The sequence below is a fragment of the Notolepis coatsorum genome, assembly GCF_963971535.1.
Source record: "Notolepis coatsorum genome assembly, chromosome: 17".
Classification (NCBI taxonomy): domain Eukaryota; kingdom Metazoa; phylum Chordata; class Actinopteri; order Aulopiformes; family Paralepididae; genus Notolepis; species Notolepis coatsorum.
In genome coordinates, this window is record NC_140181.1 from 41,903,654 (window position 1) to 41,915,885 (window position 12,232).

The following is a 12,232-nucleotide window of genomic DNA, read 5'->3' on the forward strand; positions in this document are numbered from 1 at the left end:
GTAAATGTACACACCAGTTAAATTAAATGTAGCCTGGCTGACATCCAATTAATAATTTCCTAACGCAAGAATAAAAAGTGGGAATTCCAAACTTGTGATCCACAATTTCCAGACTGCGGTCACACACTGCTACACTGTACCTGAGCAGAGGCTATTCTCGGAGCCAGGAAGGGGTGGAAAGGTTAGGCCAGTCATAGCAGAGATGCAGGGCAAAGTGGGTGGATGGGTGTTCAATGGGGGTGGGGAAGGTGGCGGGGGACGGAGGAAGGAGGTGGGGTGAAACTTACGGATCGGCCGTACGGTGACAGGCTGAGTCCGACAGGGGAGGTGCTGCTCAGGTCAGCGCTAACGAATGCAGTGGGCGGCGACGCAGGCAAGGTAAACTCGACAAAGCCTTTCCAGGGGCTGCCCATATTTTTCCATAAACTCGGACCAAACTCGAGCCCTTCTTGTACTTGATTACTTGTTCGCTCGAAAATTATCGTTTTTCGACTTTGTAAATTCTCCTTCTAAAATGTGACCACCCAATGATACACCGCTGGAGGTCTGCAAGGGTGAAGAGAGGAACAAAAACAACAGAAGGGAAAGGAAGATAGGTCAGCCAGTGAGCAGTAAAGTGTCACAACACAGGGAGAAGAGCTGTGGGCCGTTTCGGGGGAAAGAAGGGGAACAGGGTGAACATGACTTGAGACGACGGGTGGTGGGAAGGCAGGCCGCCTCATAGTTTGAGAAGCAACTACAGAGGATTCAGTTCAAGGAATGCCCAGATGACCTACAGGAAGTAGGTAGAATTTACAGAACTCTTAGCAAATGTGTACCGACAAGGATCAGTTCTTTAGTAAATTGCATAAAAGCCTCGTTAAAAATGCATATATTTTAGTCAAGCGAAGAGGGCATTTGTACATTCAAAAAGTGATTGGTGTGTTCAGTCATGAAAAACATTGCCGAACCACTGAATCCCGATTTGAGAGCCTCCCCCATCCATAATCCATGTGAATTACTTTTTGCAATAACATCATTTTTCAGATTAGTTGGTTCAGCATAAAGCGAGAGGCCGGTTTGTTTCGAGGGACCTTGATATTCAGAAATATTGTGAAAAAGCTGAAAGAGAAACTGGTTAGCATAGTCAAAATCCCAGGACATTGCATTCAAAGCCGGTGTCTAATTTCATGGAACGCACGAACATTGGACAGGACACCCACCTTAAAATTGAAACTTGCACTTGTCGGGAACTTGACTGTACAGATGTTGCGGACCTCCTCTTCACGCATACAGTTGCACGCACACACACACACACTTATCTGTTACAGGTTTCTGGCACAAGTTCTAGATGGTTGCATAAAGCAAAAAAATAGGGGGGGGGGGGACTACAACAACAAACAAAAAAAGGCAAACGCAGGTGCAATAACACTGCTTAGAAAAAAAGAACTCAGATGAACACAGAGAGAGAGGGAGGGGGAAATGGGAAGACAGTTGGGGGGGTGACTGAAGGAGAAAAAAAAATAGCAGATAGCAGCCCACTCCGCACCCCGGGGTGACTCGGCGGTGCGGTGAGGATGAGGAGGGCTAGGAGCAGCGTTGGGACGTGTGCTTTGTCAAAGCTGTTGAGTAGGCACAAACTTCTGGTTTCAGATCAGGTATCGTCTTCTCCGTAAATTGCGTAGGCATAGGATTGCTTCTCGTCAGCGAGCGTTTCAATTTGGGCAGCCGTGTGTGTCGTCTTCGTCTTTGGTCGTTAAATTATGGTTGCTTCTTAAGTGTTTTAAAATCCTTGAAGTGATGTTTTTTTTTTTTCTTCCTCGTCTTCTTTTGAGAGTTGCAACTTATTTTGGGATGTTTCTCTTGTTTCTTCGTTGTGATCTGAACTTGAAGAAGCAGTTGCGGATGGTACAAAAATTATTTTCCGTTTCACTTCATACTGTTGAGAAGGGAAAGAAATCATTGATTAGACCTGGTTGAACAGAATTTGAATTCAAGGCTACTCAAAACGTACTAATCGACCATGATGGTCGAGAACCATTAGGGAAGCAGAAATTTATAATTTAGAAAAGGTCAAATGCTGTGAGATTATCATGAGCCAAAGCCCACAGAGAAATCATAGACAGCTTTTTTTAAACAAAGTATGAGAAGTTGATATATTGATATATTCTGTCATATGTGAACACCAACAGACCTGTGAGGCTGTGGACGGGTAGCCCATGGCACTTCCTTTTCGCATGAAGACCAGATTCTTGGCCCCCAGACTCAGGCTTAAAAATAGGCTTCCCTCAGCTGCCTCTGGACATGGCCCACAATGCCAGGCAGCTGACTAGATACACCAGGCAATTGCTATGGATCAACAAGTCCCTGTGCATTCCACTGGCTCTGGCCATGCTGATATGTATGGCGCCAATTCTGACGGGGACCTCCGTTAATCAGGCAAGTTATGTGGACACCACCAGATACGCAAACGTGTGTATGCACACATCACAAGTGAGTTGGTATTAAGGTCGAGCTAATCTTAGTGAGAAAATAAAAGTTTAGGGCTTCTATTGACTATACGGCAACAAGAATGGCAAGTGACTGAAGATGAGTGCTGAATACAGTGGTATGAAAAACAAGTCAGCCTACCAGATCAGGGACACATGATACCTATTCTGCTATGACTGTGTCGCAATAAAGCCTCATTGCGCATGCTTCCCTGGGCGTTAAAAAACTATTCTTGAAAAAGGGGTCATAGGCAATTCCTAGTAGTAGATGGACATCAGACGGATCAGAATTCAAAATAGGAAGGCAAGCCTAACGTAATTTATAGCCTGTCTGGAGGTCCATACCAGTTGTACAACTTGATTTTCTTTGTTTTATTATAAATGTATTCATGGTGAATTATGTCTTTCACAAGTTGTCTGCCATTTAGACGGCAGAGTTCTACACATACCCCTGTAGTTAAGAAACGGTGAACGATTATCGCAGGTTAGTTTGGTGAAGTGTGTTAAAGGTGATAGGCAACCGATATGTCATCTGTATCCATTGAAAGAAATTCTGGATAACAGGAAGCAACTCCAGAGCTTGCTGTTCTTGTGAGTTGGAAACAAAAAACACTGTCCACTCACTGAACCACTAAAACTGATGGCCATATCAAACTAGAGCTTAGATTGGTAATAATTACTTTGAAGAAAGATGGCAACACTTCAGGCAGCACAGCTACAAACACGTGAAATGCCTCCTGGTCCTCTGGCCCTACAGGCCCCGACAACACCACCGTGCAGGGGGCCTGAACAACAACAGCCGCACAGAGGGAGGTAGCCGTGCGAGTTCCTGGAAAGCAGCCATTCTCAGCTGTAACTAACGTCGCCTGATCAAACACGGCGCGACATGCAGCCCGAATATGTTGGGATTGAGAACGTTGATGGAAATTGTCAGGTTGGAAAATGTACAGCAGGCTTGGTGGCTCAGCAAATGTCGCTATCATCAATGTACAGTTTACGTCAAATGTATATACTCTCTTTTCTGGACTATTTTTGTATCACAAACAGTACTGTATTTGCAAATCTGGTATGTCATAAATGTATAGATGTAGCAGTACTGTCTATCTGTATGTCGTGTCGTGTATGTCATATATGTTATGATGAATTGAAAATGGGGGACCCTGATGTAAACAAGACGAAAGTCTTTCTCTGGTCTGCATCCCCTTAACAATTGTATTGAGCTGTACTGTACTGTACCCATTCTGCAATCTGTTAATAAAGTTTTCAATCAATCATTCAAAGCATGGCCAACTCGGAGACTGATTGAAAATGGCTCCCAGCCAGTCAATGCGGTCAGTGCAACTACTACTAACGTTAGCTACAACTAGTAACTAATGCTAGCTAACGTTAGCTAAGTTAACGTACGAAACATGAGCGACCACGACTAGATTGATGTAGCGTTAGCATTATGGTTAGTAGTTATTATTACTAGTTCGCAACTAACGTTAGTCTGTGCACACATTACTCCTTGCTAGTATATTTTAGGGGTTAACGGGCGTTAAAGAAAATAAGATTTCAGATTTCCGTTGCGAGCATTGATATGTAGCTCGCTAGCTAACGTTGGTTTGCCAATGATGTGACAAGACAAGAGCCAAACAATGCCTGTAGGCAGATTAAGTTAGCTAAGCTACCAAATACTAAAAATATATTTGCCTTGGCGATTCGCAAAGACCACCGGTTAAACGACTAGCTGGCCACCGCGGTTGGTGTTGTGCAGCTAGTAGCTGGTTCCGCCATCATGTCGCCTGGTGCTGGTGTGAGTGTTGAGTCTCTGTGGCCGCGGAGCAGAACAGGCGACAACAAAGAAACTGCAACAGACGCGAAGGACTCGCGCTCGTCATGTTCGCTCAGCGCGTGTCACTCATCCGTGTGGTCGTCATTAAACGATAGAGCAATAGCTACTCCACAACATATATTGGGATATATTTAATTAACACTGGAAAACGGACGGACATTTCTGTATAGACGACGAAGAAGTAAATAGGCCGTTAACCTAAGCTGGCTAGCTCGAAGCTAGCGCTCACTAGCATACTGCTCCAGTGTGTCGGTGATTTATGTGGAGGAGGAAAAACACCGCTGCGGCCCCCACCCAGGCCTAAGCTTCGCATGGTAACATTAACGTAGCGGAATGTCCTCGAAATACCCCCCTGTCGAAATGACGGAACGTTATATCACATAGTTCAAACAAACGTTGAAAGGGTACTTTGAAATTAGGATTTTTTGATAAAAACTCACCCCAACAGCTTTCAGCACTGTCACCAGCGCCGCTAGAAGCAGCACGGCACATTACGTAGTGATTAGCGGGGCCACTATCGCGATACTTCACAGCGTTCAGGAACAACACGTTGCATCTTGGGGGTGTGTTCAAGACCGACATGTCTGGGGTTTTAGAACGGATGGGGAAAAAGTCTTCAGAATGAAGGGATAGTCTGAATGAATGAATGAAAACTTTATTTAACAGATTGCAGAATGGGTACAATACAGTATGGCTCAATACATACAATTGTTAAGGGGATGCAGACCTGAGAAAGACGTTTGTCTTGTTTCCATCAGGGTCCCCCATTTTCAATTCATATAGACATTTATGACATACACCACATACATGACATTTATGGCATAGGGACATATAGGTATTTAGTACTGATACATTTGTGACATAAGCGGTATTCAAATATACAGTACTGTTACCCCTAGATCCTGACAGAGTATATACATATGATGGGGAGGGGACTGTACATTAGGAGGGGGTGGGTGGGTGGGAGGGAAATATACATACGGCGGGGAGGGAATATATACATGCGGTGGGGAGGAGACTGTCTATTAGGAGGTGGTGGGGGTTTTGGGCATTTACGGTGGCCAGTTTCGAATTGCAGCCTCCCGTAGGTGCTCTTTAAGAGCGGTTTTGAATGTGGGCAGGGATTCACATTCCTTTACAGCTTTGGGTAGGGCGTTCCACATTGTTGTGGCATAATTGCGAAACGTGTTTAGTCCCTTGTTTGAGCCGAATCTGGGTTTAACATGATTTGTTGAGCTTCCTCTGGTGTAGTGGTTGTGGTATTCACTGACCTTTGGGAAGTATTTTGACATGTACATGGGCACCCCGGTCGTATAGTGTATCTTGTAGACCAGGCCCATTGCAAGTTGCTGTACTCTGTCGTCTACTCTAAGCCATCCTAGGTTGTCAAAGTGGGCAGGGGTGAGGTGGGTTCTGGGGTTCAGGTCAAGTAGTAGTCTGACCAGTTTGTTTTGTGATGTTTGTAATTTTGTTTTAAGCGCCTTTGAGGTGCTTTGGTACCATGAGGTGCACGCATAGTCATAGTACCCTTGAATGAGTGCTCCTGCCAGAGTCTTCAGGGTATTCTTGTTTACCAGAGAGGAGATCCGGTACAAGAATCTAGTTCGTTGGTTGACTTTTTTTATTACATTGGATGCCATTTTGTCACAGGAAATATTTGCCTCTAGGATGGAACCCAGGTAGGTAATTTCGTCTTTCCTTGTGACAATATTGTCACCCACTGTGACTGAGAAGCCGTCGGTCTTGCTGAGTTTGTTATTTGAACCGAAGAGAATGGACTCTGTTTTGCCCATGTGTAATGATAGTTTGTGTGACGTACGTGGGTTGGTCATTATCATTGTTACTGTATTAGGAGACCATGTGAACATCAGATTAGTATCATGAGTTGGGTTATGTTGTTCTTGGTGGTGTGATGTGTCATCTTTTAATGCTGCCTCTTCTCTTCTTCCCAGAGACCACTCATCCTCCTGATTGAGCTGATTGCACCTGCTTGATTACACCTGTGGGCAGTTAGTGGGATGAGTGAATATAAGCGGGAAGATGACACACACAGGAGTCTCATTGCTGGAAGTCACTTGCCTTATGGTGGAGTGGGGAGGCTGCTGTCTCGCCTGTCTATGGCCTAAAACAACACTGTGTGGCACGGTGCCATTTTATCACATGGAGTGTGGGTTAGACTCCACAGCTGTGGTGGCCTAGGATGGGCCCAAGGTTGTATCGTAACTACTAAGTGTTTGTTTGTGTACCTGTATGTATTGTTTGTCCTCCCTTACCTTTTCCCCTTCTTGCATTATGGTGGAGGTTTGAATTCCTACCACCATAAATATATACTTTACTAATTGGAAAACGTCTTGTGTTGTGTCTTCTTTCACCTACACCTGGGACCTTGATTTTGAACATATTTACTGAGAGGGGCTGCTTTTGCTCATGTGCCGCCCTCCATTTGTTATTATCAGACCTGCGTACATGATATGGGGGCTCGTTAAGTTTGCGCAATTGTATGGTTCCTTGTTGGTAAAATAACGGGGTGACTTGTCGATTGAAGCATATCAGGTGTAATAAGATAGCGTTTTCTAAATTGGTAAGTTAGTGGGTTCCATTGTCCGTGCTACACAGTTGATTGATGTAAACCATTGTTGTTGTGATGCTCTTAACCATTCTATTTTTCTGCCACATAGGTAACAGGGGGGGTCACCTGCTTGGCTAGAGGGTGGGGGGCACGAGTCGTGATTCCGGTGGAGCGCGCAATGAAATCGGTAAGCGACTGAAGATATGTGTAGCCTTCATCCAGGTAGTGGAGTAGTTTATCTGGGATAGGCTAGAGTGACACAGGTGACTCCTAGTTGAGTGGTTAGGACCATTTGTTATTGTTTTCATTTGGTAGATATGGTCAGTTGGATTGTTTGGGTTAAGAGGTATAAAAGCAGAATGTGTCTATTATTATTGCGCACGGTCATGGTTAATTAAGTGAGGACGTGATATATATATATTTTTTTTGGTGTATCATAGTCACGCATAAAGACATATTATGGCTGCGTCGGCGTTTGTTTTTGAAGTCTTCGTGGCGGATCCAACAGAGGATCAGGTGGAAGGTTGCACTAAGGCGGAATTATGCCTTATTGCTAAGCATTATAATATTACTGTGCAAAGTTCCCAGTCCAAGGCTGATATGAAGGCGGCTGTAATAGCTGGGTTGGTGGAGCAACAGGTGTTCAGCACGGCTCGGGGAGTAGTGAGTCATAGTGACCAGGAGGTTGAAAACACTGGCGAATGGGTTGACTCTCCCTTGCGCCCGGAGGGTGGTGCTATTAGGAAGAATGGTAGTACGCCCAGAGCTGAAAGTGAGGGCGCGGGGGATTCAGATAAAGAATCCACGTCTTCTGGCCATACGCGCTCTAGTCTGCGTTTTGCCCGTCTCCAGATGGAGGAGAGAGCGCTTTTGCGCAGGGAGGAGCGAGACAGAGAGGACAGAGCAGCTGTACGAGACAGAGAGGACAAAGCGGCTGTACGAGACAGAGAGGAGAGGGAGAAAGACAGGGAAGAGCGAGGAAGGGAGAAGGAGAAGGATAGAGAGCTCCAGATTACACTAAAGAGGATGGAACTGGAGAGTGTTGGCTCTTCTTCGCCCTCATCTGAAGGTTCCCAGGGCAGTTTTAATGTTGGGCAGCATATTTCTATGGTTCCTGTTTTTCGAGAGTCTGAGGTGGAAGCATTTTTTGTTAATTTTGAGCGGGTAGCGTGGGCTTCGCATTGGCCGGAGGATCAGTGGGCACTATTATTGCAATATAAGCTCACGGGTAGGGCTCAGGACGCATGCCAGTTATTATCGAAGGAGGACAGCATGGTATATGAGAAAGTGAAGGGTGCTGTCTTGCGCGTATATGAACTGGTGCCGGAGGCGTATAGGCAGCGGTTTAGGGGACTAAGTAAAGCTCCCTCGCAAACACATGTGGCATTTTCCCATGAACAACGGACGATGTTCACTCGTTGGTGTGAAGCGTGTAAGGTGGATGGGGTCGAGGCTTTGAGCGAGTTAATCCTCATAGAAAGGTTTCTACCCTCCAGGAAGCTGCAGTTTTGTGTGACGAGTTGGCAATGATCCACAAAAAGGTTTCTGTACGAAATGGTGTGTATGTAGGAGGGGGCGTGTTTTCTCCGTCGGGGCCGCCGTATCGCGGAGGTGACAAGCGACCATTCCGACCTCGCTCACCGCCGTCTCGAAATGCCTTGGGTGACGAGCGAGTGTGTCATTATTGTAAAAAAGAAGGGCATTTTGTGAAGGACTGTCATGCGCTAAGGGATCGACAGGAGACCAGGGAGTCAGCCCAGGAACCGAAAGGGGTGGGGTTGATTGGTACGGTGTCATGTCCTGACCAGCATAGCTCTTTTGAGCCCTTTTTGTTTGATGGTTGTGTCCCTGTCGGGTAAAGTTGGGGACTACCAACGGGTGAGAATACTCCGTGATACAGGAGCCTCTCAATCGTTCATCCTGGCTGATGTATTACCATTGGATGTGGACTCCTGTCGGTCGAGCGGATTGGTGAGAGGTATTGGCATGGGGTGTGTGCGCGTGCCGTTGCATAAGGTGCATGTATACAGTCTGCACTGATCACAGGTTGTTTTCCGGTCGCGGTTCGCCCATGTTTTCCCGTAAAGGTTGTGGATTTCGTCATGGGGAATGATATCGCTGGGGGTAAGGTCGTCCCTGTGTTGGAGGTTGGAGACGCTCCATTTACGAACGTATTGTGTGATGCATTGATTAATAATCACCCCAATGTCCCTTCTATTTGTGCTGTCCCTAGTGCACAGGAGCGGAAGCGAGACCAAGGTCTAGCGTTGGGTGACTCGGTCTGTGGTGAGTTTTGCAAGTTGGCGGTGACGCAGCATTTTGAGGCGGGGGATGAGGTGCTTATTGTGCTGCCCACGCCTAGTACGGTGCTCACTGCCCGGTTCTCAGGACCTTATGTGGTAAGGGGAAAGGTCTCTGCCACTAAGTATATGTTGCATACGCTCGGGCGGCGAAGGAGGACACGCTGGTGTCATGTGAATAGGCTAATGAAAAGTCCTGCCCGCGTCTCGTCGGAGTTGAGATGTGACAGGACTGTTGTTTCACATGCTGTGTTGTGTTCTAATGTGCCTTACAGGACGCACAGGGTTGATGTTGGGAGTGCGAACACCATTGAGCAATTCGCGTATGGTTGACTACAGTATACCGTCATGGCTTCGGTATGAGGAATGTGCCAGCTACGTCCGGCAGCTGATGCATCTGACATGGGTTGGTTTTATGGTGTAGGCTGCTGTTTTGTCTGTGGACCTTTCTATTTTATTCTTTTTGTTCTGTGATGCTAATCGGATGTTGGTTGATAATGGGTGATAATGTTTTGCTAACCCTGCGGGTTCGCTCTTATGGGGGGAGGTGTGACGTACGTGGGTTGGTCATTATCATTGTTACTGTATTAGGAGACCATGTGAACATCAGATTAGTATCATGAGTTGGGTTATGTTGTTCTTGGTGGTGTGATGTGTCATCTTTTAATGCTGCCTCTTCTCTTCTTCCCAGAGACCACTCATCCTCCTGATTGAGCTGATTGCACCTGCTTGATTACACCTGTGGGCAGTTAGTGGGATGAGTGAATATAAGCGGGAAGATAACACACACACAGGAGTCTCATTGCTGGAAGTCACTTGCCTTATGGTGGAGTGGGGAGGCTGCTGTCTCGCCTGTCTATGGCCTAAAACAACACTGTGTGGCACGGTGCCATTTTATCACATGGAGTGTGGTTAGACTCCACAGCTGTGGTGGCCTAGGATGGGCCCAAGGTTGTATCGTAACTACTAAGTGTTTGTTTGTGTACCTGTATGTATTGTTTGTCCTCCCTTACCTTTTCCCCTTCTTGCATTATGATGGAGGTTTGAATTCCTACCACCATAAATATATACTTTACTAATTGGAAAACGTCTTGTGTTGTGTCTTCTTTCACCTACACCTGGGACCTTGATTTTGAACATATTTACTGAGAGGGGCTGCTTTTGCTCATGTGCCGCCCTCCAGTTGTTATTATCAGACCTGCGTACATGACAGTTTGTTATCAGCGAGCCATATGCAGATTTTGCCTAGTTCCGTGCTGAGGGTTTTTTCAACCTGCAACTTGTTCTTGTCAGAGACCAGCAGGGCTGAGTCGTCCGCAAACAGGAACAAGTTGCAGTCACAGGCTGACGACATGTCATTTGCATAAATTAGGAAGAGTAGCGGTCCTAGTATGCTTCCTTGTGGAACACCACAGCTCACTGTGAGGGGGGGGGGGGTAGAGTACCGTTTACCTCTACCATCTGTTCTCTCCCCTCCAGGTAGGATTGCATCCAGCTCACTGATAAGCTATCAAAACCAATTGCTTTTAGCTTGTCCATTAGAATGGAGTGATTGACAGTGTCGAAGGCCTTTTGTAGGTCCAGCATGACCATGCCGCAGTATTTGCCCGCGTCCACCTCTTGTTTGATGTGGTCGTTCAAATAGAGGAGGCATGTGTCAGTGGAGTGGGACGTTCTGAAGCCAGATTGGAATTCGTAGATTAGATTTTTTTCCGCCAGGTACTTTTCGACCTGTTCGTAGACTATTTTCTCCATGACTTTTCGAGATGGAGGTAAGAATAGAAACAGGGCGGTAGTTGCCTGGGTCTAATTTGCTGCCCTTTTTGTGCAGAGGGGTCACTCTCGCAATTTTGAAGTCCTTGGGGACGTGCCCCTGTTTTATAGAGAGGTTTATTATGTGTGTGATGACTGGGGTGATGGCGGCTGCTGCGTCTCTGAGGAATTTGGAGGGGATGTTGTCATGGCCAGTGGCCTTGTTAGGTTGGAGGGCGCTAAATTTTTTGAGTACCTCATCGGTTGTTACCATTTCAAGTTTGAAGTCGTCTTTGTGGACCCCTAGGTTTTTGTAGTATGCTACTATGTGTTCTACCCCATAATGCCCTGAGTGGGCATTATTTACCAGTGTTGTGGCTATGTTTGTGAAAAAGATGTTTAAGTAATTGGCTACATCCAGCTTGTCTGTGATGAGCGTGTTGTCCGTCTTTATGTTTATGTTTGAGAATCTGGTTTTAAGTTTTTTACTGCAGCCTAGTTGATTATTGAGTAATTTCCAAAGTTCGCGGGGTTTGTTTTTGTTTTCCTCAGTTTTGTCGTTGATGAAATTTCTTTTTGCGGTTCTGATCATGGTGTTTACGTCATTTCTTAGTCTGTTTCTTTGAATTTTTAGTTCAACCACGTGGGCTTGGAGTTCACTGTTTGAGCTTTTGGAAAGCTTTGTCTGACTTTTATGAAGTTCAAAGCATTTTTTGTCTCTGGTTTTCATAGCGGCCAGTATTTCAGTGTGCATCCATGCCTCAGCGCGATTTTTAACCCTGGTGGTTCTTATGGGTGCCATGTTGTTGAGTATTTCTGTGAATTTGGTCATACAAAGAGGCTAGCCTATTTCATAGACAATGTACACGTATTTAACGTATAGGCGTACATCTAATTCATTCAACCTTTATTTGATCTCGATAGATAATAGAGACCTTGCGCACACACTGTTTGTGTAGTTCTATTTCTTACAACATGGCCGCCAGTAACCACTTTTGAAATTACCTGCCCAATTACTATGCAGTGGTAGAGTAGGTAAAACGTTGGACAAAAAAGGCAGCAAATTAGACCCGGGCAACTACCGCCCTGTTTCTATTTTTACCTCCATCTCGAAAGTCATGGAAAAAAGAGTACGAACAGGTCGAAAAGTAGCTAGTGGGAAAAAAATCTAATATACGAATTCCAATCTGACTTCAGAACATCCCACTCCACTGACACATGCCTTCTCTATTTGAACGACCACATCAAACAAGAGGTGGACGTGGGCAAATACTGTGGCATGGTCATGCTGGACCTACAATGAATGAAT

The 12,232-nt window shown here is 45.7% G+C and overlaps 1 protein-coding gene across 9 annotated transcripts in view; it reads right to left on the minus strand.

Moving 5' to 3' along the window:
• The window catches only part of csde1 (cold shock domain containing E1, RNA-binding), a 65,977-nt gene extending 61,166 nt beyond the window's left edge, over window positions 1-4,811 (minus strand). For 8 of the 9 annotated variants that reach the window (XM_084333718.1, XM_084333717.1, XM_084333716.1 and 5 more), the window contains exons 1-3: window positions 4,743-4,811; window positions 1,203-1,918; window positions 288-546 (exon numbers count right to left, since the gene is read on the minus strand). In XM_084333718.1, coding sequence (XP_084189844.1) covers window positions 288-413 — 126 coding nt within the window. In that variant the 5' untranslated portion in view covers window positions 414-546; window positions 1,203-1,918; window positions 4,743-4,811. The remainder of the gene's footprint in view (window positions 1-287; window positions 547-1,202; window positions 1,919-4,742) is intronic. The other variant, XM_084333715.1, reaches the window with a different exon arrangement.
• Between the last annotated feature and the right edge of the window lie 7,421 nt (window positions 4,812-12,232).